The sequence below is a fragment of the Apostichopus japonicus genome, chromosome 22 (genome assembly GCF_037975245.1).
Source record: "Apostichopus japonicus isolate 1M-3 chromosome 22, ASM3797524v1, whole genome shotgun sequence".
NCBI classification, from domain to species: domain Eukaryota; kingdom Metazoa; phylum Echinodermata; class Holothuroidea; order Aspidochirotida; family Stichopodidae; genus Apostichopus; species Apostichopus japonicus.
Window position 1 is genome coordinate 19,133,269 of NC_092582.1, and position 27,457 is coordinate 19,160,725.

The window sequence follows — 27,457 nt, forward strand, 5'->3', positions numbered from 1 at the left end:
CAAGTTATATGTATTTAATATTTGAAAACAACGTCAGTGATTTTCTAAAAGATACAATCAGTTGGTATTGTGGTAGTAATTAAATGGTATTGCTTGTCCCCTTCCAGAGATCAATGGTTGGTGGTAAATGTTTCATGTTATGTACATCCATGATCAAATACGGACACCAGGACTATGATACTTTAGAGCTAAGTTTTGTCGCTGTCCAGAGGTGCTGTCTAGAAATTAACACTGTGAATGTTTGTCTTTTGAAGTCTTTGCAAGGACCATTACACATATACATCATATGTATATATGTGCGTGTATATAAACACAGCAGTTTAACCCTGAATTACGATGAGGGTGCTCAGGTGTAAATATGAATCCTATGTAAGTTGGTTAGCTTCATAAAGTGTTTGGCTTATGTATGCAGATGTAATATATATGTCAATTACCATCTTCCATTAGGTGTGTGTATATGCCAACACAATACTCTCGGCGACAACTGTGAATTCTGTCAACCTGGTTACTATGGCAATGCCCTGGACGGTACTCCCTTTGACTGTCAACTCTGCCCGTGTCCTGGCGGATCGGAGTGCGTGCAGGATGCCTTCGGGGAGGTCATCTGCATCAACTGCCCACCAGGCTATGTCGGTGAGTGGATGAGATATCCTCTTATTCTAGGTGACCGGTATCAAAGTGCTTCACAAATCACGGGGAGAGAAGTCTTCACGCAGTAATGAATTGCAAAAGAGAGAATGTCCAAAAATGGCTGCACGCACTCGTACAGGTTTTTAGCTACCAAAGGCTTTGTAAATTAGCCAGACCACTCTGTGACATGGGCCTGTCTGCTAACCTGTACATCAGAAGGGTGACTATATGTGTCACTAGTGACAGTGAAGTAGTAATGGGACAGACAAGATTACAATCTGGCTATGTTGTTGTGCAGTCTGGGGAGGATTTTACTGACAATCTTAAAATATTTATGTGGAGTATAGGTCATGTAAGGTCAAAGTGTTGGAAAGTTCGTCATCCTTTTTGCAAAATCTTGACCACTGGGGACTTTCAGTTCAGTACATCTTTTTGCAAATTACCTAAAAGTCTATTTGTTTGCTAACATTTATTGTCATTTCTTCCAGAGATTTTGAAAAGATAACCTGTGGCAGCTATATATGTATTTGTCAATATTGAAAGGTTAACTGAAATTAAATGTCCTTAATCAACAATCAAAATATATAATCAGCAATCATGTGTTGTTAAAGAAACATAAGTTTGATAAAAATTTGTCGCCCAGGTGGATAGGTAAATGTCAAACGTTTAAATTTTGGGTGATGCTTCCACTGTTTTAATGGTTGAATGTTAAACTATTCAGCAGTGAGTTTTGTTAGTCTGCGCAACGTACGACTTCCTAAACCGAAATGACAGGTATGTTTCTGATATCTAGGTCATTGATCTTTGTGTTTAAGCAAAATCTCAGCATTTTCGGGAATACACTTTAGACCTTAATGGTCACTGAGATTATATGAAACTTGAGCAACTGTACTGAGAGAGTTGCACTGGAATAAGCTGGTGCCAACATGTAACTTAAGGACAGTACTAAACGGTTGTCAGATACTTCCAGACCGGGTGAATATTCATAACATGTAGATTAAGGGCAGTACTAAACTGTTGTCAGATACTTCCAGACCGGATGAATATTCATAACATGTAGATTAAGGGCAGTACTAAACGGTTGTCAGATACTTCCAGACCGGGTGAATATTCATAACATGTAGATTAAGGGCAGTACTAAACTGTTGTCAGATACTTCCAGACCGGGTGAATATTCATAACATGTAGATTAAGGGAAGTACTTAACCGTTGTCAGATACTTCCGGACCGAGTGAATGTTCATAACATGTAGATTAAGGGCAGTACTAAACTGTTGTCAGATACTTCCAGACCGGGTGAATATTCATAACATGTAGATTAAGGGAAGTACTTAACCGTTGTCAGATACTTCCGGACCGAGTGAATGTTCATAACATGTAGATTAAGGGCAGTACTAAACGGTTGTCAGATACTTCCAGACCGGGTTAATGTTCATAACATATAGATTAAGGGCAGTACCTAACTGTTGTCAGATACTTTCGGACCTGGTGAATGTTCATAACATGTAGATTAAGGGCAGTACCTAACCGTTGTCAGATACTTCCGGACCGAGTGAATGTTCATAACATGTAGATTAAGGGCAGTACTAAACTGTTGTCAGATACTTCCAGACCGGGTGAATATTCATAACATGTAGATTAAGGGAAGTACTTAACCGTTGTCAGATACTTCCGGACCGAGTGAATGTTCATAACATGTAGATTAAGGGCAGTACTAAACGGTTGTCAGATACTTCCAGACCGGGTTAATGTTCATAACATATAGATTAAGGGCAGTACCTAACGGTTGTCAGATACTTTCGGACCTGGTGAATGTTCATTCGAAGACAAGTCAATCATAACATTGGTAAACATTCAGGTAGGGTTGTCGCCGATCTCCTGTGTTTACTCATTTCATTTATTGACGGTTTGCTTTCACGGCAGGTAATCGTTGTGAGATGTGTGCCGATGGTTTCTATGGTGACCCATACGGTGAATACGGCGTCCCTACACCATGTATCAGATGCGACTGCAACGGCAACGTAGATTCCAACGCTGTCGGAAACTGCAACAGGTACAAGCCTTTTAAAGTACTTTTGCCACATTGTTGAGAGAAGAGTACATCAAGAAAGAGACTGGATTGCTATAAGATATGATAATGCTGTGTGAATGTGTAACATTTATTATGTTATGTGGTATGATGTAGGGTGTAATATAATGTAGGGTGTATTATTGTAATTTCTATGTTAAGTTGTGTTGTGTTATGTTATGTAGTTATTATATTATGTGGTATGATGTAGGGTGTAATATGATGTAGGGTGTGAATCAATGGGAGGTGTGTTATTGTAATTTGTATGATAAGTTGTGTTGTGTAATGTTATGTTATGTAGTTATTATGTCATGTAGTAAGGTGTAATGCAGTATAGTATGTATGTATTATGTGGTGTTACATGATGTAGGATGGGAATTGATGTAATTGGTATGTAATTATGTAATCGGTATGTTACGTTATGTTGTAAGTCGTGATGCACCGATCAAACCAAATTAATGAAACTTATTTGAAAAGCCTCTCTAAAGACACTAAAATGGGGGTTATCAACAAGCGACCCGTTGGTCAATCTGGCCAATGGAAGACTTCATTCCTGCCCATGAGATATCACTTGGCAATCAAGTTAGCACTAGCCAGGCATGTGGGCCCTTAATAAGGTGTTAGGCTTGAGCACTCTACCCGACTAGCCTGCACATTGCTCACTGTAGGTACAGTGAAAGTTTGGTTCTATGTTGGCTCTTTGCTTCAAGCAATGTTTTCCTCTGGGGCATTTCAGAAAATCATTTAAAGAACTGCAGTTCTTAAAGAACATACAGAAGTTAGACGTTCCTTTTTCAATTCTCTCTCAGTACCACTGGAGAATGCCTCAAATGTGTTTACAACACAGCGGGTTTCTACTGTGATGAGTGTGACGCTGGTTACTATGGTGATGCCCTTGGAGAACCCAAAGGACAATGTCAACGTAAGTAGCTCCCTAAATCATGGCCATGGGATTGTAGTTGGAAGTCCTGTCTGTGCCATGTATCACACTTAATTTACACCACTCTTTGAGAACGTGTTCCAGAAATTGGCAGGGAAGGTCTTTCAAGACAAAAAGCACATTTTAATGTATTTTTTAAACAAAAGAGCAAATGTATTCTTGTGTAGAACATGATTTGAACCTGGGATCATGAGGGAAGGCCATGTGCCTTACCAAGTGAGCTGATACAACAGTAACCAGTCAATTTTTTATCCAGATAAACGACCAATTCTTCTTTTCAGAGGTTGCCCAGGACAACCAGTCGATTTTACATATATCTTCAGATGTGGGCATTTGTCAGACGAATGCATCTACCAATCAGAAAACTCCCAAGAATTCAGCTGATATGCTAATTTATCTGTGGTTCAATTTGATTTCATCAGCTTGTAATTGTTTTGGGCCTGGCTCGGAGAGCTTTGAGTGCAACCAGCGTAACGGTCAGTGCGACTGTCTGCCGTTTGTCAAGGGGAGAGACTGCAGCTACTGCCGAAACCGTTACTGGAACATCAAGAGCGGCCGTGGGTGTGAGCCGTGCGATTGTGACAACGTTGGGACAGTCCAGCCAGACTGTGACGAAGACAGTGGTCAGTGCGAATGTAAACCCGGGGTCGGAGGTCAAACCTGCGACAGATGTCTCTTTGATCACCACGGCTTCTCGGCGGAGGGTTGTACCCGTGAGTATAACGCAGGGTGAATTCGTTATTGTTAAAGGTTCCTTAAGACTAATGATAGGAAAACTTTCAGATTAAAATGAGGAAGAAAAATAGAGGAGGAGGGGGAAGAGGAGGAGGGGGAGGAGGAGGGGGAGGAGGATTGACAAGCTGGGGTCTTCGAAGATCTTTTATTGTATTATCTCTAGCTATGAATGTGTCTTAGTTGAGTGTGGATGTGTTACCATCCTCTAATCCCTGCCCCCCCCAACCCCTACCTCTTGCTCTCCCATACCCACACTCTCATCCCTTCTATTCCACAAGAGCAAAATCAGCATAACTTTGAACATACTCTAGATCTGGGTTGGGCAACCTACGGCTTGCGGGCCACATGCGGCCTGCCAGTGATTTTTTGCGCCCGTGAGATATCTCGAGAAAAAAAAAAATCAATCTATTTTACATCACCACAAAAAAACGAGCTAGCTGCTTAGAACTTATCGGCACTAATGATGCTGTCAGGTAGGCCTATTATCCCCATTAATTATCAACTGTACTGTATTGACATTATGTTTTTGTGAATACAGATTAAGGACACACACCTATTGCTTGAAAGTCCTCGGAATCAAAGGTTTGAAATCAACAGCAGGTCGTTGGTTAGGTGCGGCCCAGTCAATTTTTCACTCCTTATATCTGGCCCATTCATTCAAAAAGGTCCCCCCCTGCTCATAGAGTGTCAATATTTATTCATCTAAAGCTCAAATGGTTTCCCAATTCTAATCCTTTTCAACCTGCTGTTACTGTCATAGCTCAAGGTCATCCCTCTTGCAGGATTCTCGTAATCTGACAATGTCGCATGTCATTTCTTACGAGAAGAAAAATTCATTTTGAAAAAAAAAAAGAATGGAAAAACTCAATGCTTTGTGCTATGCTCCTCCTGGTTGTCAAGTTCTTTTTCTTTCCTCTGGCAGCCTGCAATTGCAACCCTCAAGGCTCCCGTAGCCTGAACTGTACCTACGATGGTGTCTGCGACTGCCAAGACGGGGTCATAGGAGACAAATGCGACTCCTGCGAAGAGAACTTTTACAACATTGCCCTGGGATGTGTCCGTGAGTGAAATTCCAGTCACCATCCCACTAAAATGCTGTATTTTGTGTTCAATTTGCCTCGGTCGTATGGTGCAATACTCTCTATGCTCTAAAGGATAGACAAGTACCCTCCTACCAATGTTTTCTAACCAAAATTGCACCAGAATGTGAAATTGGGAGGTACCAGTTCAAAGGCTTCCAAAGGAATGAAGGGAAAGAATAAAAATATTACAATGAAAATATTAAGGTGGGTGGGGAAGGTGGGATCTGGTGAATGTATGACTAAGACCTATGGTTACAGAAGCTTTGAATATTCTGACTCTTATCTATGTAACCAGTTACCAGACCACATTCAAACATGCTCTAAACTTTCTACTTTCAAAAGTTTACTTAAGACCCCTTTTTTCACTTGTTCTTTTGTAAATTTAATTTAATTTCTTTGTAAAGCGCCTTGAGCAGTGACTTTTGTCTACTGATTTAGCTCAATTATGATATTATTATGTGACGTGAAAGTTTTTGAATTTTGAATTTCAAGCTTTGGTTCACTCATAAAACATTGATAGGGTGTGGGATAGAGGGGGAGGGTAGTTAGTATGTGGTCCATAGCCCCCTTAATTTTCCTGTGATCTGCAATTTACAAAATGCAAATTTTTAGATGCCAAACATTAGGCAAGCCAAACTATGAAGGGATGTTTGAAGAAATGCCAACTTTTCATTCAATTTCATATCCCCTTTTTTTTGGTTCCAATTTTTACTTTTAGTTTTAGACTTTTTTTGACAAAACTGTTTGAGATAACAGTAATATCACGTCGTCATGTTACACACGTTATTGTCCCTTTTTCGTATTTAGAATGCCCTGACTGCTACAGCCTTGTGCAGGACAAGGTGAATGCACACAGGCAGAAGTTGGAAGACCTGAAAAACCTCTTGCAGAACATCGGAGAAAACCCAGAAGTTGTCAGTGATGTCAACTTTGAGAAACAGCTCAAGGCCTTGGAAGCCGAGTTGGATGTAGCTGTTGTTGAAGCTGAAAGAGCCATCAGTAAGTGTACAGTAAAACAGGAAGGGTGTTCTGGGGGGTGGGGAAGAAGGGGGAGACTGGGGTTGGTCAGGTGGCTGATGGGTAAGTGCAAGAGGAGGGAAAGTAATATTAGAGACTGGAAAGGGGTGCTGGATTCTTGGTGGAGCGAGCAATGGAAGCGAGGTAAGGGAAACTGGTTCAGCTATCAACAGCAATGAGTAACTCGTAATCGTTTGTTGTTTATGCAAAAATTAACAGTTTTGTTTTAACTGATATCCAATGGTGAGATTAGCCATGGGGGGGGGGGGTGTGAGAGGTGAGTTAATGGGGACATAAGATGGATGGATCAAAGTAGTGGTTCTATTGGTTGGTGTAGAGGGGGTAAGAACATTTTAGAATGCTAATGGGTAGTGAATTGCTATCACATTTGCAAGGACAATAGCAAGAGTTGTGTTCACATCAAAATATTCCCTTGTTATTTTGTAAGTAATAGAGTGCCCCCCATACACAGCAGTGTGGAAAGCAGTGATTGAAATGATGTCCATCTTCATCACGAAAAGTCCATTTCTTTCCATTCATCCCTCAGACGAAGACAAGGTCTTGAAATCGGACATGGATGCCATGGAGATGATGTATGACATGCTAATGGATCAGGTCAGGGACATCAGAAATGTCTTCAAGACTGCAGAAGAAAACACCCAGGGCTCTGAGGATAGTGAGTTTTTGGATTTTTACAGTCTCCATAGCAACAACATATAGTCATGTCAGGATGTCATGAGTGTAGTTAGTCTTAATTAAGTAACTCACAGACATAGAATGTAGGATAAATGTAATGTGTTCTATCAATATAAGGCTGGAAAGGAAGAGGTTTATGATAACACAGCTGCACATGGAAGAAATATTTTTGATGTTCCCCTTGTTTTCTGCAAAGTTTTAATGAACTATGTCACTTTCTTGTCTTACCTCTGTCATGAGTATTATACTGATGATATTATGATGCCGACGACGACAACGATTATTATGATTATTATGATTACAGTTTAGGGGTGTAACTTAATTCTTTAACTCATCAGTCTTGTGGATCAGTGTTTGCCTTTCATCCATCTTTCACCATCTTTCAAATGTCAACTGACTGCAAGATTGGTCTCGATGGTTCTAGCAATCCTGGATGATACTCTGATTCAGACCCTGTACAAAAGACTTTCAGTCGAATAAAGACACAAGGTTGAAACATTACGCAGACAGCTTGGATACCTTGGTTGATAGCACGGAAGTGTATAAGTTTGGTGGAGAGGAATGCTGGATTCATAAAAAAAGCACACTAGAAAGGCACAGATGTCATTTGAAACAAAGTAGGACTGGGCATTTACAACTCTCTTCCCACCCCCCTCTCCCCTCCCTCCCTCTGATCATAATTTTTTTTTAAATCACATTTCTCATAGGTCAAGAAGAGACTTTTGAAATCATCGACGACGCTAAGATGAGACTTGTCGAAGCCCAGCAGTTTTTGGACGGCGAGCTGGACAGACTGAAGAACCAATTCAACGAGACAGCCAAGAACCAATCAGCACAGGACAGAATGATGCAACAGCTCGCGGAGGAGGCGAGGACCCTGGTAGTCGAGTAAGTCATTGGATTTTGGAATAGGAGGAGTGGGGCCGGGGGGGGGGCCAGGGATTGCAAGTTAGTGGCCCCCAGTGGACAGCAATTGGAACCACCCAGATCAGAAATAGTCAAGGTGGAAGTGACTTCTGTTACAAGACATGTCAATTTACGGTCTGATGTGGATGTGATGGATTCAATCATTAACTTTGGCGACGTCAAATTTTAAGCAAACGTCTGTCTGTTCATTAGTTCCGTCGATTCAATGATATCTGTTTTATTTTCTTTACCACCCACATTTAATTCCTTCACAGACAAGGAGAGCAGGCAGAAACCATGGAGCCGGTCGCATCCGAAGCTCTGAATACATCTCTGGCAGCTTTAGAAGCGGTGAAGAACGTGTCCGACTTTGGAAAGCTGGATGACGGGATTCAGGACCTGGAAGACCGGTGAGAACAAGTTTAAAGCAATAATATACCAGAATCCTCAGAGTTACTGACAGCTGTAAACACATACACACACACACACAGTGGTCACAACAAATCACAGCTGTTAACAGTATCAGAAAGCTCACATGACTTCACTTGAGGGATTGCTAATCAAATTGGAATGAAAAGTTGTATCGCCAGTGGACAGACTAGAAATCGAAAAACTTTTCTTGCGAAGATGGAAAACGTGAATATGAAAAGTATTTTTCATGATCGACAAGCATTTAGAGTCAATATGTGAAGAAATGGGAGTGGTCTCAGTCTCACAGATTTTAAATGATGCAAGGTCATAACTACGTACAGAATAGGAATATTAAAGTATTTCAAAAGTCTTTACAAGTAATCACAAGAACATGGCACTGTGTTCACAATTCTAAGTGTACTCAAAAGTTGCAGCATTGAGATTTTCTCATTCTAGAGGTGTGTGTTGTCGGATTGGCCGGTGGATAGTAGGGGTGGGGTGAGGGAGGGGAGTATGTTACAGAATTTTTTTTGTAACAGTGTGTCCATATGTTCATAGGCTGGCTGTAAACTTTTTGTCCATCCACCTGTGAAGTGCTCTTCAGTCGTACAACATGGATTAAACGGTCTGAAGTAGTAGCACCTACCACACACCAGAAAGGAACATGAATTAACATGGAGAAGGATATATCTTTCACATTAATTTCAATGTATGTTATTAATGTAATATAAATATATTCTTAAAAGGCGCATTACATGTAAAAACATCTCAACGCGTCGTACAACATATAAATTACAAGCAATGCAATAAAATGATCAAATTCAGTAAAAATTAGAAAAGATACAAGAATAGGAATACAAGGATACAAGGAATAGGAATACAAGAAATAGGAATACAAGGAATACAAGAATCTGATACAAGAATAGGAATACTTCGTTAAATATTAGTACATAAACAATTCTGATTAAACATACTCTTCAAAGAGATGAGTCTTCAGTTTCTGTGTTTATGTGTATGATGCCCAATTTCAGAAAGGTGATTTAGTTTATTCCAACTCTGTAAAGCCAAGGATGTTTTGTAACCTGATAGACACTGTATTCTTTGCTATCATTCTTACTCATTGCTCCCAGTATTGGCTTTTAAACAAAGAATTACAAAGAATTACAATTATGTCGTACAACATATAAATTACAAGCAATGCAATAAAATGATCAAATTCAGTAAAAATTAGAAAAGATACAAGAATAGGAATACAAGGATACAAGGAATAGGAATACAAGAAATAGGAATACAAGGAATACAAGAATCTGATACAAGAATAGGAATACTTCGTTAAATATTAGTACATAAACAATTCTGATTAAACATACTCTTCAAAGAGATGAGTCTTCAGTTTCTGTGTTTATGTGTATGATGCCCAATTTCAGAAAGGTGATTTAGTTTATTCCAACTCTGTAAAGCCAAGGATGTTTTGTAACCTGATAGACACTGTATTCTTTGCTATCATTCTTACTCATTGCTCCCAGTATTGGCTTTTAAACAAAGAATTACAACACCACAGTTTGGTACTTTGATTCCCAAAGCAATGTCACCGGTCTTGAAAGAACGAGCCGAGCAAGTAACAACAAAACAATTTCCGACGATTTATTTACCAAACAAATCAAATCTGTCGTGAGTGTAAAAGTGTTATTCATACTGCACGATCTTAAATCCACTTTTTTAAAACTTTTTGCAAATTTGTTTTTTGTTTGTTTTTCGTTGCTTCTTGAAGTTTCCAAATGGCTAACGATGACTTTGAAAAAGCTATGCAGACCGCAACAGATGTGAAAGAGATGGGAGAAGATGCCTTGGATGATGCTAATACTTTCCTATCACAGGCCAGACAGCCACTGGTAGATGTGGATGTACCAGCACTCAATAACAGTGCCAATGACATTAAACTTCAAGTAAGGGCTCTTAAAAACCGTAGCTACGATTTTGGCTCGTGTTTTCCAAAAGGAAGGTTTGCACAACCGCCATTTAAAAATAGCTATTATGTATACACAGCACATGTGTGTGTATTTAACATGGAAACACAAACCTGATACCGTTTGATAGTCTTGCCCTCGTGAAGGAGTACAAGTTGAGATTTCTGTCGTTTGAGAATTATGTCTCGACTCTGTTTCTTGGTCGTATGTCAAATCCTGATTAGTAGTACCCGATGTTCAAGTCCTAGAGAACCCTTCCCTCTCTCTCCCCTGCCTTTTAGATCAGTAGTACCTGATGTTCAAGTCCTAGAGAACCCTTCCCCTCTCTCTCTCTCTTGCTATTTAACAGACATCATGTCTTTTCTTTTTCTCTAGGCGGATGCCATCTTGAAAGAAGCTGAGATGATTTCCAAACAGAATGAAATGTTGCTGGATCAGATTGAAGCTGATTCGCAGAAAGCTGCCGATCTTCTCAAGGACAGCATGGGAGTTCAGCAGGTGGAGTGTGCTCTTATGTCAAAGAAAATCTTATCTTTTGCCAAGCAACAGATGCTTAATAAAATATATGAAGGGGGGTGTTCAGTGAAAGTAGAAACTGCAGCAAGCTCATGAAATAATTTTAATGTAGAAATTTTTTGTGTGTCAACAGTGAAGAAAAAAGAAAAACTCTTACAATTACATATTCTTGATCAGTTTAGCCCCAGATGATGATGCTGAGTAATTCCACTTTATCAAAATGAATATTTATGTTATATACTGGTTAAACATGATATGACATGAATATGTAAATTACATCGATACGATAAAACCGTCACCTTGCTGAGACGATTGAATGTAAGAGCCTGTAATTTTCAAATTTCACCGTTTCAAAATCTGATGTAGCCAACAGCTTTTTGCAAAGCTCCAACGGCTCTCAGCTCTGTGCAAAGTTTTCATTTTGAATTTGCCAATAAGCAGGTGATAATTTCGTGTAGTTTTTCAAGGCTCTTAGTTTTTGTTTGATATATAAAAAAATACTATGGTTTCTGTGTTAAGAAAACACAAACCAAAATAACATGCTATATATCTTTGGACTGGTAGTATAGCATTTTTGACTATTTTTACGTAGCATATTGCGATGACGGATTAGTTATTCTCTGGGTGTTATGCATCTGTGGTCCATGTATTGCTTCTTCTTTTAATTGTTGTTATTGTTTTGTAACTTTTAACAGGAACTTGACCTATTGCTAGCTAAAGCAGATAAGGCAGACGCCGATGCTAAAGCAGCCACAAAGAAGGGCAACGAAACTTTGGAAGAAGCTCACGCCATCAAGACCACTCTGGAAAGTAAGAGAGAAAGTTAGATTTGAGTTCAAACTATAGATTTCTATATATATATATATCTATATATATATATATCTATATATATATATATCTATATGTTGTGAGTTTTGGTACTTGGTGGACGTTTCAGCATATATTACAGGTTTTGTGTGGCTGTAGTCCTGGTCAAAGGGATTAATTATTATTAACAGAAGTGATGGAACAGAAGAAGTTCTGTTAAAGAGTTCTTCCATAAGTCTGTACCACAAAACTGTTTTGTTAAAACACAAAGCTGTTGTTTTAAATCATCGTTCACTGTTACAATATTGTGGAATTAAATCATACTTTTTTTATATCAATTTTGGGGATTATTTTTTCTTTATTTATTTTTTAAAATTTTCCTTCAATATTTGAAATGTAAGGCGATGGCTTGAAATTGTCAATGTTGTAAAAAGACAGTATTCCTACTGGTCTTTGGAGCTCCTTTTTAAGGAGTACCAAGATATTTGTGTATGTAACAAGTCCTGTAGTGCACGGCATGACATCTAAGCAAAAGTGAAGGTTAGGGAGTGATATCTTCTGTGTTCTTCAGCAGTTCTGGCTGGATTCGTAAAAATACTGATTAATTCATCTTTCAATTCATACAGCATTTGAGGAACAGGTAGACCAAAGCCGAAAGGAGGCGACCGACGCCATGTTAAAGATTGACGAAATCAGAATGAACATTGACATGGCCAACGAAACAGCCCTTAGTGCCAAGGAAACCATCGACGCAGCACAGGGTGATGCCATGATGGCCAGAGATGTGGCTATCGCAGAAAGGGAGAAAGCCAAGCCTGCATCAGAGGTAACACCCACTTACACCGATTGGTGGGATATGATTGAATATGCATAATAGAAAAACTGTTAGCTCCGCATCAGAGGTTAAACCCACTTACACCGATTGGTGGAAGATGATTGAATATGCATAATGGAAAGGGAAAAAACTGTTAGCTCAGCATCAGAGGTAACACCCACTGGCACCGATTGGTGGGTAAATGATTGAATATGCATAAAAAACAACAACTGTTAGCTGGTTATTGTCTTTTGACGTACTGGACATTCCTGTACAAAACAATATTGAAAACTGGCGGATGGGAAAGTGGGGGGGGGGGAGAGTGGTTAGACCAGCAGTAAAGAAAATAGACAGGTTAGCCACACTATTGCACGGAGGGGGATGGTTGCCTTTTCGGTTACAAACTTTGGTAAGAACCCATCTTCACATTTGATTCGTTTCAGGCTGCCAAAGACAAATTGGCGGAGGCCGAGGAAGAGAAAGAAGCGGCCCAGTTTGAGAAGGATAGAGCAGATAGCCTGGCAGTGGACGTCAATAGCACCATGATGAGACTCAACGCCATCGACGGCCAATCAAGAAACGACTCTGCAGCGGCACAGGAGGTAGGACCTTAAAAAGGAGTTTTAATTTGAAATGACAACTGTCTGTTTCTAGTAGAAGGAAAGTGTGTGGTGGATAGATGATATGTAGAAAGGGTTTCCTTTTGGAAGAAGTGGCTGAAACAAGTTTACAGCTAAAAACAAATGATAAGACAACAGCTTGGTGACCCTATCCTCCTCCTCTGGTAGAAGTGTTTTCTGCGCCGTCAGAGTTTCAACCAGTAAGATGCAGTGATGGAGGGTCGGCATTTGCTCAACAGCCGAGGCCCGGAAATATTACTAGTATTTAAGAAACTGTTCTTCAATGAGGTTTTTCATATGTAGCGTAAGTAAACATGAAATTACGAAACAATACTAGACCAGAGCAATATACATCCTATCTCTCAGTAGTACAAATGTGGAGAAAAGAACATTTGGAAATTATTTCAATCCCTCCCCCCCTCCCCGCCCCCCTCTGCGAATATAAACCAAATTCAACGACATAAACATGGTTGTGAAGTCACAGATTCTATTGTACAGATGACCGAGATTACTTTAGAGACCTCATTTGTTGGACCTTGTTTCCAAAACACATTGAAATAAAAAATATGAAAAACACTCCCTAACAACGCAGAACCATTCCTATCATTCACTCTAATGCATTGTAGGTTTACGGTAGTATCATCAAATAAAAATCGGTTGGCAACAATTGGAGGATCTGATCTGTCTTGTGAGAGTATTTTTGATATATTTTAATTTGGATCATGAAAGGAATCAAACTACTCGAAATAAAGCGACCTGTTTACTCTGCTCGGAAGATCCTGCCAGCTATTATTTTGATTCACAACTTCTCCTGTAACTGTCAATCTTTGCTGTGTGTTGCTGTGTGTTTTATATAGGAAATCAAAGTATGAAAAACATCTGAAACTATTCCTTTTAATTCTCTCTGTAAAGCATCGTTGGTTGTTTATGATAGTGTCATCATCATTCAGGTGGAATCAGTTGTCAACAAGTAAAACGACACGACCAAGAAACCCCTTGTTTTGTGAGAATTCATATCCACTTATTTTGTATAGTCATATGGAGAGAACATTTCAACAAAACTTATCGCTCATAGTAAAGAAGCAAGCTATTGACTTCAATGCTTGACTTACCTGTCTTCGCACAACTTTTGCACTCTTTGCATACAAGTTTGACGTGGATTAGAAAGATCCTGCTAGGATGCATTAGGCTATCAGGGATGTGCCCACACTGGGCGTCCCTGCCCAGCACTAAAAATTACCGCCCAGCACTGTCTTAAAAATCGTTAATCCCGCCCAGCACTATTTCCATCTCAAAACCCTGACATTCCTAACCATATATTCAACATAAATTGGGCCTAGCCTATGCCAAAATCATACAGACTAATGATGCATCAGTTATGCATGCAAGAAACATTACTTACGGCTCTCAATCGGTCCCTTGTAAAATCTCTTTGAAACAAACTATAAACTTTTACCAGGTACGTAATATATTTCACTAAAAAAAAAAATTTAAATGTAAATTGTTAGCAAAACTAGTACTTGTGTATGTGCTTAAAAGCTACACAAGTGCCAGCATTTGGCATCTGAGCACCTTCAAAAATCGAAAAATTTCTCAAAGGGGAGGGGGAACCCCTTCCCCCTTAGACCCCTCCCCCGGCCAGGACGGCGACCAGTATACCCGGCACTCAGGAAATCCTGGGCACATCCCTGGGCTATGTAGCTAATGTTAATTCAAATCTTTTTCCTGTAAGCGTCAATCTATGCCGCGTGTTTTCACTCCCTTCTTCTTCCTTTCTACCGTCTCGGCTCTGTAGGCTCAGGTGAAAGCAAACGCTGCCGACAAGTCCTCCACGCAAGCTATGGATGCAGTGGACGATGCCATCAGGAGAGTCCAGGCACTCATGGACGCACTGGGTAACATCTCCCATCTATTGTCTCAATCTGATCACTTTGATCATTAACATTATCGGATTGTGTTTTGCTATCGTAGTCATTGTTCAGTATTTTAATTTAACCTGGTCGATATTCACATCACCTGAAACACTAATGGAAGAAATATCCATGTATTGTGTATTTGGTGACAAGGTTTTAAGTAACCGAGTGGTTGTACCGACGAGTTATAATGGGAGGAGAGGCTCTTGAAAGTTCTGCCTCTAGCCTATAGATATGGTATGGTATGGTATCAGTGATGTGTGTGACCTTATGGAAGGGTTATCACTCATAACCCATAGAAGATGATAGTGAAAAACAAAAGGGTTCAAGGATTTGGGGGTAGCGTCTGCTTTAAAGATGATAATGACAGTGAGGCACAAACTGTATTGGAAAGAGTTTCCTCAAACAACCTTCGGTTGCTCCTTGTTAAAGTGACATTAGAGACATTATCTGGCATCAATTGGAAAGTGATGAAACATGGCATCAATGTTTTTCTCCTCATTTATCGACTTAATTCATATAAAGGCGATCTGGACGATATCGACGAAGACGCTCTAGAGACGGCCGAAAATAACTTTGCCAACCTCAACTCCACCTACTGGAATGATCTGGACGTGGACGGGATCATGGAACGGATGCGAGGTCTACAGGAGGTGCAGGAGACGGAGATCAAAAGCCATCAACTCAGCCTAGAGGAGATTAAGAAACAAGTGCAAAACGTGCAAGATATCAGCGATTCTTTACCAGAGTTCTGTCCGTTCGAGAGATCGTTGGAAAAGGTCAGTTCTTCTTCTTAATGCTTTGTCACAATTCCAGAGTCATTGAGACAGGAGTGTGATTATTTTTGTTTAAAGTAAGTTATTTTTTTTCTCAAAAATATGGTTTTTATTTTAAGCATTCATTTAGACATTTAAATTGATCATAAGGTTTTGCTTTTCAAAGCCAGTTTGTGAGTATCTAAACACAGCATATGCGAAAGGAAAATTAAAAAAAACAACCTTCTCTGCTGGTCAGTATCGTCCCTGATGTTTACTTACATCCCTTTGGTTAATTACCCCCCCCCACCCGGGTGGTCTTGTATCAAATCTTGTTTCTGATCTAGCAACTAGCATTCTGATCCATGTTGCAACATCTCAGAATTATTAAAACACTAGAGCACCCTGGATTTTAATTCTAATTTTCTCTAAAAAGCAAATAAAACCTAGTTAAAGTTGATTGCAACTCAGAAAACCCATCCCATCTGTCGTTACCGTTGTGGTTCGCCCAAGAGGAGTAAAACTGGAGATTAAGAATTGCCAGTGTTCTACAGGAAAGTTTTGTCATGCTCATGAATGTAGACAAACATGAATTTTAAGAACCCATGTTCAAACATTGATTTCAAGAGTTACAACCGTTTATTGATTATGTCATCTAAACAATTATTTGATTCTGATAGTTTAAAATTTCAACGACATTTCACCAATCTGTCCGAATAGGGAATTTTACGTTCGAATGTATGACGTCGCACTCATTCTTTGTTCTTTGGTGTAAAACTTCCCATGTTCTAAATTAGCTTAATTGATATGCTTGCTTTGCTTTCAGCTGTACTCAACATTTTGATTTGAATAATAATTTGTAAAGTTTGCTTCTAAAAGGTGATGTCCTCCCCCCCCCCCCCCGCCCCCTCTCTTTACATCATTGACATTGGCACTAAGCTGAATTGGTATCACTGTTTTGGATGTCTTCTATAAAGTAGTCATGTTAATTTTGGGTGGGCTGTTATGCAATGCACATTTTGTTTGAGAAGTTGCCAGCACAAAGTCAAGCATGGAAACGTCTTTGATGGGAATTGTCATGATAATAGGTTGGTAAAACCAACAATATTAAACCAATACAGTATGCTCTCATAATGTTTGAAACATTGATGTACAGTGAAATTCAGTCCTTGGATTCATAATTCAATTTCTTGATGTCCAAAAGATAGTCAGAATTGGGTTGATTTTTTTGGAAACCTTTCTTTCTAAAGTGTATCAGCAGCACCTTCTGGTCTTCTTTCAAACATTGAATGCAGACAAAGAAGTATGTGTCCTCTGAGAGAAAGATGTATCTATGTGTCCTCTGAGAGAAAGATGTATCGATGTGTCCTCTGAAAGAAATACGTATGTGTCCTCTGAGAGAAAGATGTATCTATGTGTCCTCTGAGAGAAAGATGTATCTATGTGTCCTCTGAGGGAAAGATGTATCTATGTGTCCTCTGAGATAAAGATGTATCTATGTGTCCTCTGAGAGAACGATGAATGTATGTGTCCTCTGAGAGACAGATGTATCTATGTGTCCTCTGAGAGAAAGATGAACGTATGTGTCCTCTGAGGGCACCTCTCGCCTGGTTTGGGCAATCGTCCTTTTGTCATAATCCCGGTAGAATAATCAAACTAGAAAGAATAGAGCATTTGTTCCTTGTGGTTGCCTGACCCTTACCTGGTAGAAGGTAGTTCCACTAACCCCCCCCTCCCCCTGCCCCTCATCACATTGTAAGATTTTGAGATAATCCAAACATGACTTGTGGTCGCTGTTTCTATATTAGTGTTGCGCAGATATCACCAATATCGGTTTTGGCCGATATCCGATATTATCATCCCAATATCGGTCCGATACCGATACGATACCGATATTTTTTAACAGACAAAATAAAATGGACGCAGTAAATGTGAGCCTTAACATCGTACAGACTTACAAGTTGCTTACAGTGTTAACGTATGCTTGCAAAATTGCATCTTAATTAGGTTACGAACTGTCGATCACAATGTAAAAGTTATAATTTATTGAGTTAATACTCAATGTACAACTTATTCACTTGACCGTATAGAGGAAAAAAAACTGAAAATCAGTAGAGAAATGACCAATTGTGTACGGAAAGTACGGTGGTACACATTTTCAAATATTACGAAAGATCGAGCAAAACACTTTCGAAAAATTCACGCAAAACTGGCATATCGTACTAAATGCAACTAATGTCATGTAAACAAGGCTCTAGTGCATCCATTTATGAATATACCGTAAGACCACATCTGTTAAGCGGGGGGAAAAGAAAGTATTTTCTAGAATTTCCAAAAATACGGAAAAAATAATATCCTACCATAGTTAAGTGTATAACAAATAGCCTAACCACCTCGGCGGTTACAGATCTCACGTAACTAAAAAGTTCCTTGGCAACGTGCCAAAAAATGTTAACAAACAGGTGTTACACAGGGGATGAGCTCACAGTGATTGTGAAGGTACTTGGGAAAATTAACAGCACAGGCACCGTGGTAGTTGGGTATAGGGTTAAACGCAGTTGTAAAAATGTACGCATAGTGCACGCTATTCATTGTTAGGCAGTCTAGAAACAGGGCTTTGCTGAACGTTGTTTGTTTCATAATATCGGAAGTTTTGTAAGTTGCACTTTTTAAAGATTGAAAGACAGATTAAATCTCTTTTCATTTTATAACATTATATAGGTAATCTAACTTGTCGTTTTAAAATTTATCAGTTTCGTGACAATTTAAATAAAAAAAGTTGTCAGTATTTTGTGTTCGCGGGAAATTGAACAAGGTTTTCCAACTTTGCTGAACTGTGCGGTTAAATATCATGTTCAAGGTTTTCACGGAGGCCTTTGAGAAAATGAATGGTTAGTACAGTGTATATATGCTGCACTCATGCTGTGTGTAGGCCAAGGTTCACGAAGGTCATTGGTTATATTCGCGCGCCGTAGACATGTTTTTAGAGGTTACGGAGGGTCAGGTTTCCATGGATATTAATTGAAAATGAATCTGAGTTTAACTGACGCTAAAGAAATGGATCGTCTTAGGCAGATTAACAGATCATTGCAAGTATAAAGAAGTAGCTCTGCTGTTAAAAAGAAAAGTTCAATATCGGTTTGCTGTTATCGGCAATTAGGCAAAATTTTACAGATACCGATATGCTGCCGATATTGCAAATATCGGCCGATACCGATATTGAAAACGATTATCGTAGCAACACTATTCTATATATTGCTTCAATTGGTTTTATTAAAACCTTGTTTACATGTTTACATGTGATTTTCTTCCACTTTTGCACCGCAAAGTAATATCCTCGTTGTTCACCTCCAGGTCTCAAAAGCAGGATGTTACTATCACATTCTTTGTTCCTTGCTCAAGATTTAATATTCTAGAGTTTTTATCACTCAGGTTATCCTCAATTTGATATCTTGATATTGTTTTAATAAAAAGCAAATCAGTATTTTGAAAATGATTTAATTGCAATATTGATCACTTATTCATTTGACTACCAGAGTGTTGAGATAATTCACCTACATTGCTACAGCATGAGATTTTAGCATCCAGACTTGATGAAAATGGACTCAATCAGCCGCTTAAAACACTTAACTTACGATCTGTGTAACAAAAACAAACTCTTCGGAAAAGAAGAAATATAGTTTTTTACGAAGGTTTGCTACCCAAAAATGGATGTGTAAAGGTGTGCTTTAACGGGGCACGGGCATCATCGCTTTCAAGCCCTATTCCCAAAAGCCCCTGCATGTTTAATAGAATTGACCTTTGACCCCACTGGAGGTGAACAATCGTCGTCCCTCTTGTCATTTCTGATATTTGTTTTGTGACATGTTTCGATGTTAGTGATTGCATTGCTTCATTCCTCGTTGTTGTATCAGGTGTAAAATCCCGTGACCTGATTTTCTACGGTAAGTCAACACTGTTCACTAGCTGTAAGCAGCTAATGGGTGATGCCACATGTCGAGCTCAGTAAAAACGGGAGACCATCTCATTCTGACCGTGGGAATAATGCTCATACATCTAATAACGATTTAACCTCATTAAGAGAAATAACAAACAAACAAAAAATTGAACAACAACAACACAGGGATAAAACTGTTGGAAATAATCTCTTGTGGTGATTACCAATTCATTGTTCTTTGATTATTTGTCTGTAGAATGTTTCTCTTGAAGGCTACCCCCCCCCCCCCCCCCCCCCAAGTGGCAGGTCCTCCATATTGCATGTGATGTGTTTAATCTTGTTTATCAGATATAACAACAGAACTGCAATAATATTGAAAATAGATGTTGAGAGCGTATAGCGTTCATTTTTGTATTGTCTTGAATTATGAAAGCAGCTACAGTATGTCCTTTGCTCAAATTTCATTCACAAGTTTAGTAGTCACATGACCATTATGTTGGAATGATGGATAACCGTGATAAATATAGCATGCACGCTTTGGGGTATGCTGTACTGTAGTTTAGAAATATGTTGTTCTTGGGTAGATGGAGCTGGTGGTAATTTCATAGTAGTATATAAAATTAAAAAAATTGTAGTAGTTGCATCCAGACAACTGATAATAAACAATAGCCTTTTAATTTCTAAGAGGACCCTCTTAACAGGATGTGCCCTAATAGGCTTGAATTACCATCTCTTCGTTTAGTTCATTATGTACCTAGACTATAACCAGTTAATACTACCCAAACACCAGGTTGTCATCCTAACGAGAATTTTGTCTGTGGCATAATTCATTATGTACCAAGTCTATAACCAGTTTATACTCCCCAAACACCAGGTTGTCATCCTAACGAGAGTTTTGTCTGTGGCATAATTCATTATGTACCAAGTCTATAACCAGTTTATACTGACCAAACACCAGGTTGCCATCCTAACGAGTTTTGTCTGTGGCATCATCCATTGTTGCGGTATTTGTTCATTGTGATAATATTACATATATGCATATATGTCTGCGTTGAAGAACTACTACTCTAATTGTGTACAGCACCTCTTGTGTAGCATAACATTTTTCCATCCCAGTATTTTAATCCCAACATTTATGACAACATGAATTGAAGAAAGAAAGACTTCTTGCCTCCTACCCAGTAGAGTTTATTCCTTGGTTAGCCATTAATTCTGTCCATGTTGCAATCCAAAATGACTCCACCTGGTCACAGAGTTGGGTGTGAGGGGGAGGGGAGGGGTGGACAGATATGGTTTTACCTCTCTAGTTGACTTTGAAGTAAACTGTCATGATAAAATGCCTTAAGATGAACAACTATCATTATTGAAGGCCAAAATTATCTTGACAGCAACATCTGAAATATAGCATTCTTTTAATCTTTTGCAATTTGTATTGCTTTGGGATAAAACCGCATAGGTATGGTTGGTGGTGGTGGTGGGGGTAGGCGGGGGGGGGATAGGTAGGTTACCCCTCTTCTTCAATCAATGTTTCATTTTGTTTTGACACCCAGTGTTAATCCCTATTCAACTGTTTCCTAATCTGTATTGTCCCTCTTTAACTGCATATTATGATTATTATTATTATTGTCATAATTATTGTTATTATTGTCATTATACTCATCTTGGTGGTTGTTGCGCACTACGCAAGGGGGTGTGGTTATACCCCCTGTGGTTTATGAATATGTAAATCACGCGTTTCATAATCTATTACTCTACCTGTATTACTGTGCCGCGACAGTTTATATTCTCATAAATTATAACATCAACCTACTTACATAACCAATTTTAAATATAATCTCATCATTGACATCATAAAACACAAACATTATCATATTACATAGCAGGTTTTAAGTGAATTTCATCCCCCCAAGAAAGGAGAAATTCACTGCCAAGATGACAAGAAATAGCATTATATCATGACTATCCAAGCAAAGAAGAATTATTTCATTATGAGCATGCCTGAAATTTGTGTATTGTCCTTTGATAGTCGAAGGGCCCCGTTCTTCACGATAAATAGGAAGGCCCATAGCCAGGTCACTGCACAAGAGTACTTGCTCCCCCACCCCTGCAGACCATTGTGCTTCCCCCAGCCCCCTATCTCCTTAAAGTTAAGTAAGAGAGAGAGAGAGAGAGAGAGAGAGTGAGAGTATGACTGAAATACTCTATCAGGTTTTTACAAAAGTGAGTAGGAGAGACCATCCAAAGAATGGTAGCTGATATCAAATCAGATCAAATGACAAACATTCTCCAAAAAGTTTACAATAGTATGTCTTCTCTTCTCTAACCAACTATTACCAAGATATTTAAATATCCTGAATAATTATCATATCCTACTAACGATTATGAGCAATTGCTAATATTGAGATTAACAAAGGGAGTTTATGTTTCTTCCTTCAAAACAGGTGACTTTTGCTATTAATAAACCACATGAAAATTACACCAATGTTGTACTGAAAGCAGTATGCATCGTATTAGAGCAGTTGACATTGGTTTGATACACCTATATAGGATCCAACTCTTAACCAACCTCGCCTGTAACTATAAGATTATGATGTTTTGCAATCTACCTGGCATTACTGCATTTATTTGTGGGATCTATTGGAGAGTGTGAACTCCTTTGTTCCGCTTTGCCCTATTCGGTTCATACCTAAAGCAAATGTAACATATTCTCTGCAGGTAAGTACAAACTAATAATGCACAAACTTGAATCGCTGAAACCTCCAGTTAAGCATCACCTTGTTGGTTTGGGCAGCTTTTTTGTGTTGTCTTTTACAAGTTGTTTTCTGCAATAGAATGCAAAAACGGATATAGCTGTAACAGCAGGTAACAAGTGGTTTACCCTAACCAAGTGGTTTACCCTAACCAAGTGGTTACCCTAACCAAGTTGTTTACAGTAGTAAGTGGTTTACCCTAACCAAGTGGTTTACCCTAACCAAATGGTTTACCCTAACCAAGTGGTTTACACTAATAAGTTGTTTACCCTGTCCCTAACCAAGTGGTTTACATTAATAAGTGGTTTACCCTAACCAAGTGATTTACCCTAACCAAGTGGTAAACACTATCAGCCTCTAACCTCTTTTAATACAAATGATATTAACCACTTACATTCATTTGTTACTGATCCTATCACTATTGAAATAATGCTGGTTTTGAAAGTTTTGTTGTATGCCGTCTATAACTGAGGGCAGTGTTCCAGGATGGAAGTGTAACAGATTCTGGTAGATTGAAGTCATTTATTAGACCCAATCGGTCATGAAATTCTCATACCATCTCAATATCTGGTGGTGAGGGGGGGGGTGGGACATTGTCCTTTTTTCGGGACCATTTTTAAATAGGACAAGTGCAGAGAGCTGAACCTTGTACAAACAAATTCAGCCGAGAACCAGGAAAATCAGTTATGGTTCCTTTCCGTTTTGAGTTTGGTGATCTTGTACCTTTTCTTATTTTAGATTGGGTCTACTGTCAAAATGATACAATTTTGTGAAAGTTTCTTATCTGGTTACAAAGGATGCTGTTTAAGATTTGCTGTGTAGCATATTTACCGCTGCTCATGTAAACCAAATCGCCCAATTGATCACTGTTATGTGTGGTTGTCTTGTATGTCAATCTGTGTGTATCACATCCATTTAGTACCATACGTGGACACAATGGTCATTGTGTGTGCATTTAATGTCCCCTCATTGCTTCTTGTTCTCTCTGTTATATTGCAAAATAAAAATATGCAGCAGACGTGTGCAAATAATACTACAAAATGAATAAAAAATATGCAAATCAAACTGGGAATGCTAAAATACAAGAAAATGAGGGAATTAGTTGCATCGATGGTATATGTTTTACATTGTTTACACCTCAAATAGTCCACTACCATTGTCCACTGCCATCCTATCTAAACAATACTCTATTGTGTTAATGGCAAATATTTACATTGTTATACCTCAAATACTCCACTATACTATCATGATCAAAAAATACTCCATTGTGCTAATGGCATATATTTACATTGTTATACCTCAAATACTCCACTATACTATCATTATCAAACAATACTCTCTATTGTGCTAATGTCTTATGCTACCATTGTCACACCTCTTATATATAATACCACTACTGTTTGGTATGAATGAAGTGGCTAATTATGATGTTACCAAGTTAAAACATAAATTACAATAAAGCAATATATACATGTGAGATTTTTGAGTTTCTGTAAAAGTAAGAACAGACCTCTTAGAATCCTGGTCGTAATTGTTGATACCACACTATCACTGGTCAGCACGTAGGCCCCCCCCGTCCCTTCCAACAGCTTTTATGCCCCCAGGGTATTGGTTTCTTTTCTGGTGCCATTTAGATGGTCTCATACTAGAATACTGAGCCTAATTAACCTATTATTAACATGATGCCACCTGAATGAATACGATACCAATGATTTTCCGTTCGTTTTCTCTCTTTTAGACATAATTTTACAATCTTTAAAGGAGGAACAGAAGAGAGGCTTGGAGCTGGTATCATAGCAACGTCTTCCATCAAATCATTAACTATGCAGACAGAAAAAGCCTTCATGGGATATTAACAATTATGTCTATTTTTTTCTCTCTTTTAAATTAACAAATTTTCATACAAAAAAATAAAACACGTTTTCTGTAGAAGTCACAAACTCTATTACAGTTTTACAGTCCTACTTTTTGACCAATGCTCATATTTTGGCCATGGTAGAAGGGATCAAAATAATGAAGACTTTTATTATATCTAGAATCTTGTCATAACTTCAAAAAAAATTTCCAACCATGTTGAAAAAGTCATTTTTGAGTTTTTTGTGGAAACATTCATAGTTTTAGCTATATATTTCTCTGTATTTGAATATTAGTTTAATTTAATTAGATCACTGCCAATGGACATGACAATATTTCCTGTTGCTTAAAAGCTGTCGTTTCTTGTCTTTTTTTTTATCATTTTTAAATTGTTATTATTTGTTGTTTTAGTGTGAGTAAATTCAGGTATAGTTAAACACCTAGAAGAAGAAATGAACTTTGTTTCAAAAATGAAAAGGGAAAAAAATGATAATTTTAAACAGGAAAAAATATTTTGATAATGAATGACAGAAGACTACAGTTTCATGTTCAATTTTTCATTTTTTTGGAGATATTGTCAAAAATGAAATACTGGCCAGTAGAGATCACAAAACCAGAAATTTGAAACATTGCTGATTTGTGATGCAGACACAGGTCTCACTTTTCCATGAGATATCCAAACTAAACCCCAAAGGAAACAAAAAAATTCTGTCACAAAAGATGCAAGAGAAAACTCAATAAGTATTTGATAAAGATGGAAAGAAATGCTGCTAATAGGACAAGGTTTAAAAAAAATTAATCATGGTTTTCTCATTTATAACTTGTTAAAACTTGTAATGGTTAACATATTTGGTATGGAAAAAGGTGAGCTTTTAAAATTATGTAGATACTTTTGTCCTTCCCTTTATATTTCATTTTATTATTGTTATTATTATTTTTGTTGTTGTAATTTTTTTTCCTTTTTCTTTCCATGTTTATCTTGGAAAACACAGAATTGGCGATATAGTCTCAAAGTTTAGATCAAAAGTTGAAAACATTTCTTTTGCAATGGAGTGCATTTTAATACTCAGTACTTATTAAAAGCAATTCGGCTTTTGGTTTGCACTTTGTCCTCCACATTTTGCGTATTATTTATGTATCATATTTCACCCGGTCATGTATTAAAGTACAGGTAGTTTTTATAGCCATATCATCTGTTTTATATTTATAGTCGTGTTCTGTCGGTCGTGCTCGTGAGACTTCCCTCTTTTGACTCTATTTATGCTGTGTGAAGAATACAAAAAAAATACAAAACAGAATCAAATCTGGGGAGGTCTTCAAAAGTTAGATAGGAGGGAATTTCCTGTAACCTTGAGTGGGAAGGTCTTAGAACCCAGATGAGAAGAGAGAGTCAAGTTGAATTCTTGTTAACTTTACCCCACCTTTTTAACACACCACTGTGATTTTATATTTCTTTTACATTGTGAGTAATATTCATGTGTTATCTGTTTTACTCAAAATTAGTCTTTGCCTCTCCCTTCCTTTTCCTTACCTTCCTTAAGTAAAGATCCTTGAGGCACTGACCAGTGAATTATGCTAATCCAAAGATCTTCATATTTATAATCCAAATGAGATGACTCACTCAAAATGATGCCGTTCCAGGAGTGATTTATCTGAGGTGACTCTCCATCCAGATTCTGTGAGTCGTTCATTACCAGTCGAAGATCATCAATGAGTAACTCACCGGTGACTCATGAGTAACGTAGTAGTTCATCTTTGTTTGTCCTAAAGTATGTTATTTTCTTTTATGGAATATAGCCTATGCTGCATTATTTGAAATACAGAGACACACTAAATAACCTCCTTTTCTGAGTGTTTTCTTTAATGATTGTCTGATAGAGTTGGCAGACCGATTCCTTAACTTTTGGTGGCTGAAGTTTTGATGGCAGCAAACTTTCTGCATCTTTCTGGTTTAAGCACATCCTCATTGTAATTTGCATTTCAAAGTTTTGATTCCCTGCCAGAGGTGATGGAGCATGTGGATGCACCCATGGAGCTATTTTCGTTAATTGCTCCATGTTGCTTCATATTGAGTAGAAGAAACTCAGAATGGTTTCTGTGAAGGTCGAATGTCTACAGAGGTCAAAGTCTGAAACCTTGTTCCCTTTCAAACCATTGCTTTGATGAATGGCTTCTCTATGTCACAGGATCTGACATTTGTTCTTTTAAACGCTGATAGGGGTTTGCCACTTCCACTAATGACTGTTTTCTGTCTTCAACTTTTAGAAGGGCAGTACCTTTGCAATGATCTGGCACACTTTTCTGGTGTTCGGTTACTTGACTTCAGGACACATTTTCTTCAGTTGTTCTCTATCACTCAGGTGATTCAATATACAGTATAAACTTATAAGGCAGCAAGGAATCACTAAGCCTGCTGGCTTTCCTGTATTAAATTTTGGTGATCCACTTCCTGGAGTAATTGCAGGATTAGCCAGTCCAAATAGTTTACATTCCATCAAAAATATCTCTTGAGTTAGGGACAAAATATTGACAAGGTGTGGAATATTTTTTCTCCTCAATAGAAGTCTTATATTGACTGCCACCAGGACATCCTGTAAATATGGTTTTAATATGTGTTTAATCATACACATATACATCGGTTAAGTGTGTCAGACCAATTGGATTTGTAATCCTATGCTCACCTAATCATGATCACTTCGAAAGGAAAGATGTAATCTCAGTGGTTGAGACAATTTTTACCAATAAGTGAATTCCTTCACAAAATGCAGACATTCTGACAAAATATTCGGTGGAGTACATGTGGTGAGGGGGGGGGGATGCATTAATCTACTGGTTGTCTTTTCTCTTTCAAAGCTAGGGTATTTCTAATTGGGGGTACACTGTTATGTGCTGGTAGAGCAGGGGTACACTAAGGGGAGCCCTAGTGGGTTCCAGGAGAGGAAGTAGGTAATTGCCTCTCAGGTAGTTGCCTCTTGTCAAAAATAATTGGGATGGGGGAGGGGAGGCAAATCTGTTATTTTCCTAGGGTTCTACAACTTTC

At 38.4% G+C, this 27,457-nt stretch overlaps 1 protein-coding gene across 2 annotated transcripts in view; it reads left to right on the plus strand.

The window, feature by feature from the left end:
* Nucleotides 1–26,255, plus strand: part of LOC139963450 (laminin subunit gamma-1-like) — an 82,305-nt gene extending 56,050 nt beyond the window's left edge. Inside the window, exons 14-31 of one of the 2 annotated variants that reach the window (XM_071964220.1) lie at nt 448–633; nt 2,553–2,682; nt 3,507–3,619; nt 4,060–4,350; nt 5,295–5,432; nt 6,262–6,453; nt 7,019–7,147; nt 7,875–8,055; nt 8,349–8,483; nt 10,256–10,430; nt 10,827–10,949; nt 11,663–11,777; nt 12,401–12,600; nt 13,032–13,190; nt 15,004–15,103; nt 15,647–15,900; nt 19,791–19,820; nt 24,302–26,255. In XM_071964220.1, the coding sequence (XP_071820321.1) occupies nt 448–633; nt 2,553–2,682; nt 3,507–3,619; nt 4,060–4,350; nt 5,295–5,432; nt 6,262–6,453; nt 7,019–7,147; nt 7,875–8,055; nt 8,349–8,483; nt 10,256–10,430; nt 10,827–10,949; nt 11,663–11,777; nt 12,401–12,600; nt 13,032–13,190; nt 15,004–15,103; nt 15,647–15,900; nt 19,791–19,796 (2,627 nt within the window). In that variant the 3' untranslated portion in view covers nt 19,797–19,820; nt 24,302–26,255. The remainder of the gene's footprint in view (nt 1–447; nt 634–2,552; nt 2,683–3,506; nt 3,620–4,059; nt 4,351–5,294; nt 5,433–6,261; nt 6,454–7,018; nt 7,148–7,874; nt 8,056–8,348; nt 8,484–10,255; nt 10,431–10,826; nt 10,950–11,662; nt 11,778–12,400; nt 12,601–13,031; nt 13,191–15,003; nt 15,104–15,646; nt 15,901–19,790; nt 19,821–24,301) is intronic. The other variant, XM_071964219.1, reaches the window with a different exon arrangement.
* The last annotated feature ends 1,202 nt before the right edge of the window (nt 26,256–27,457 follow it).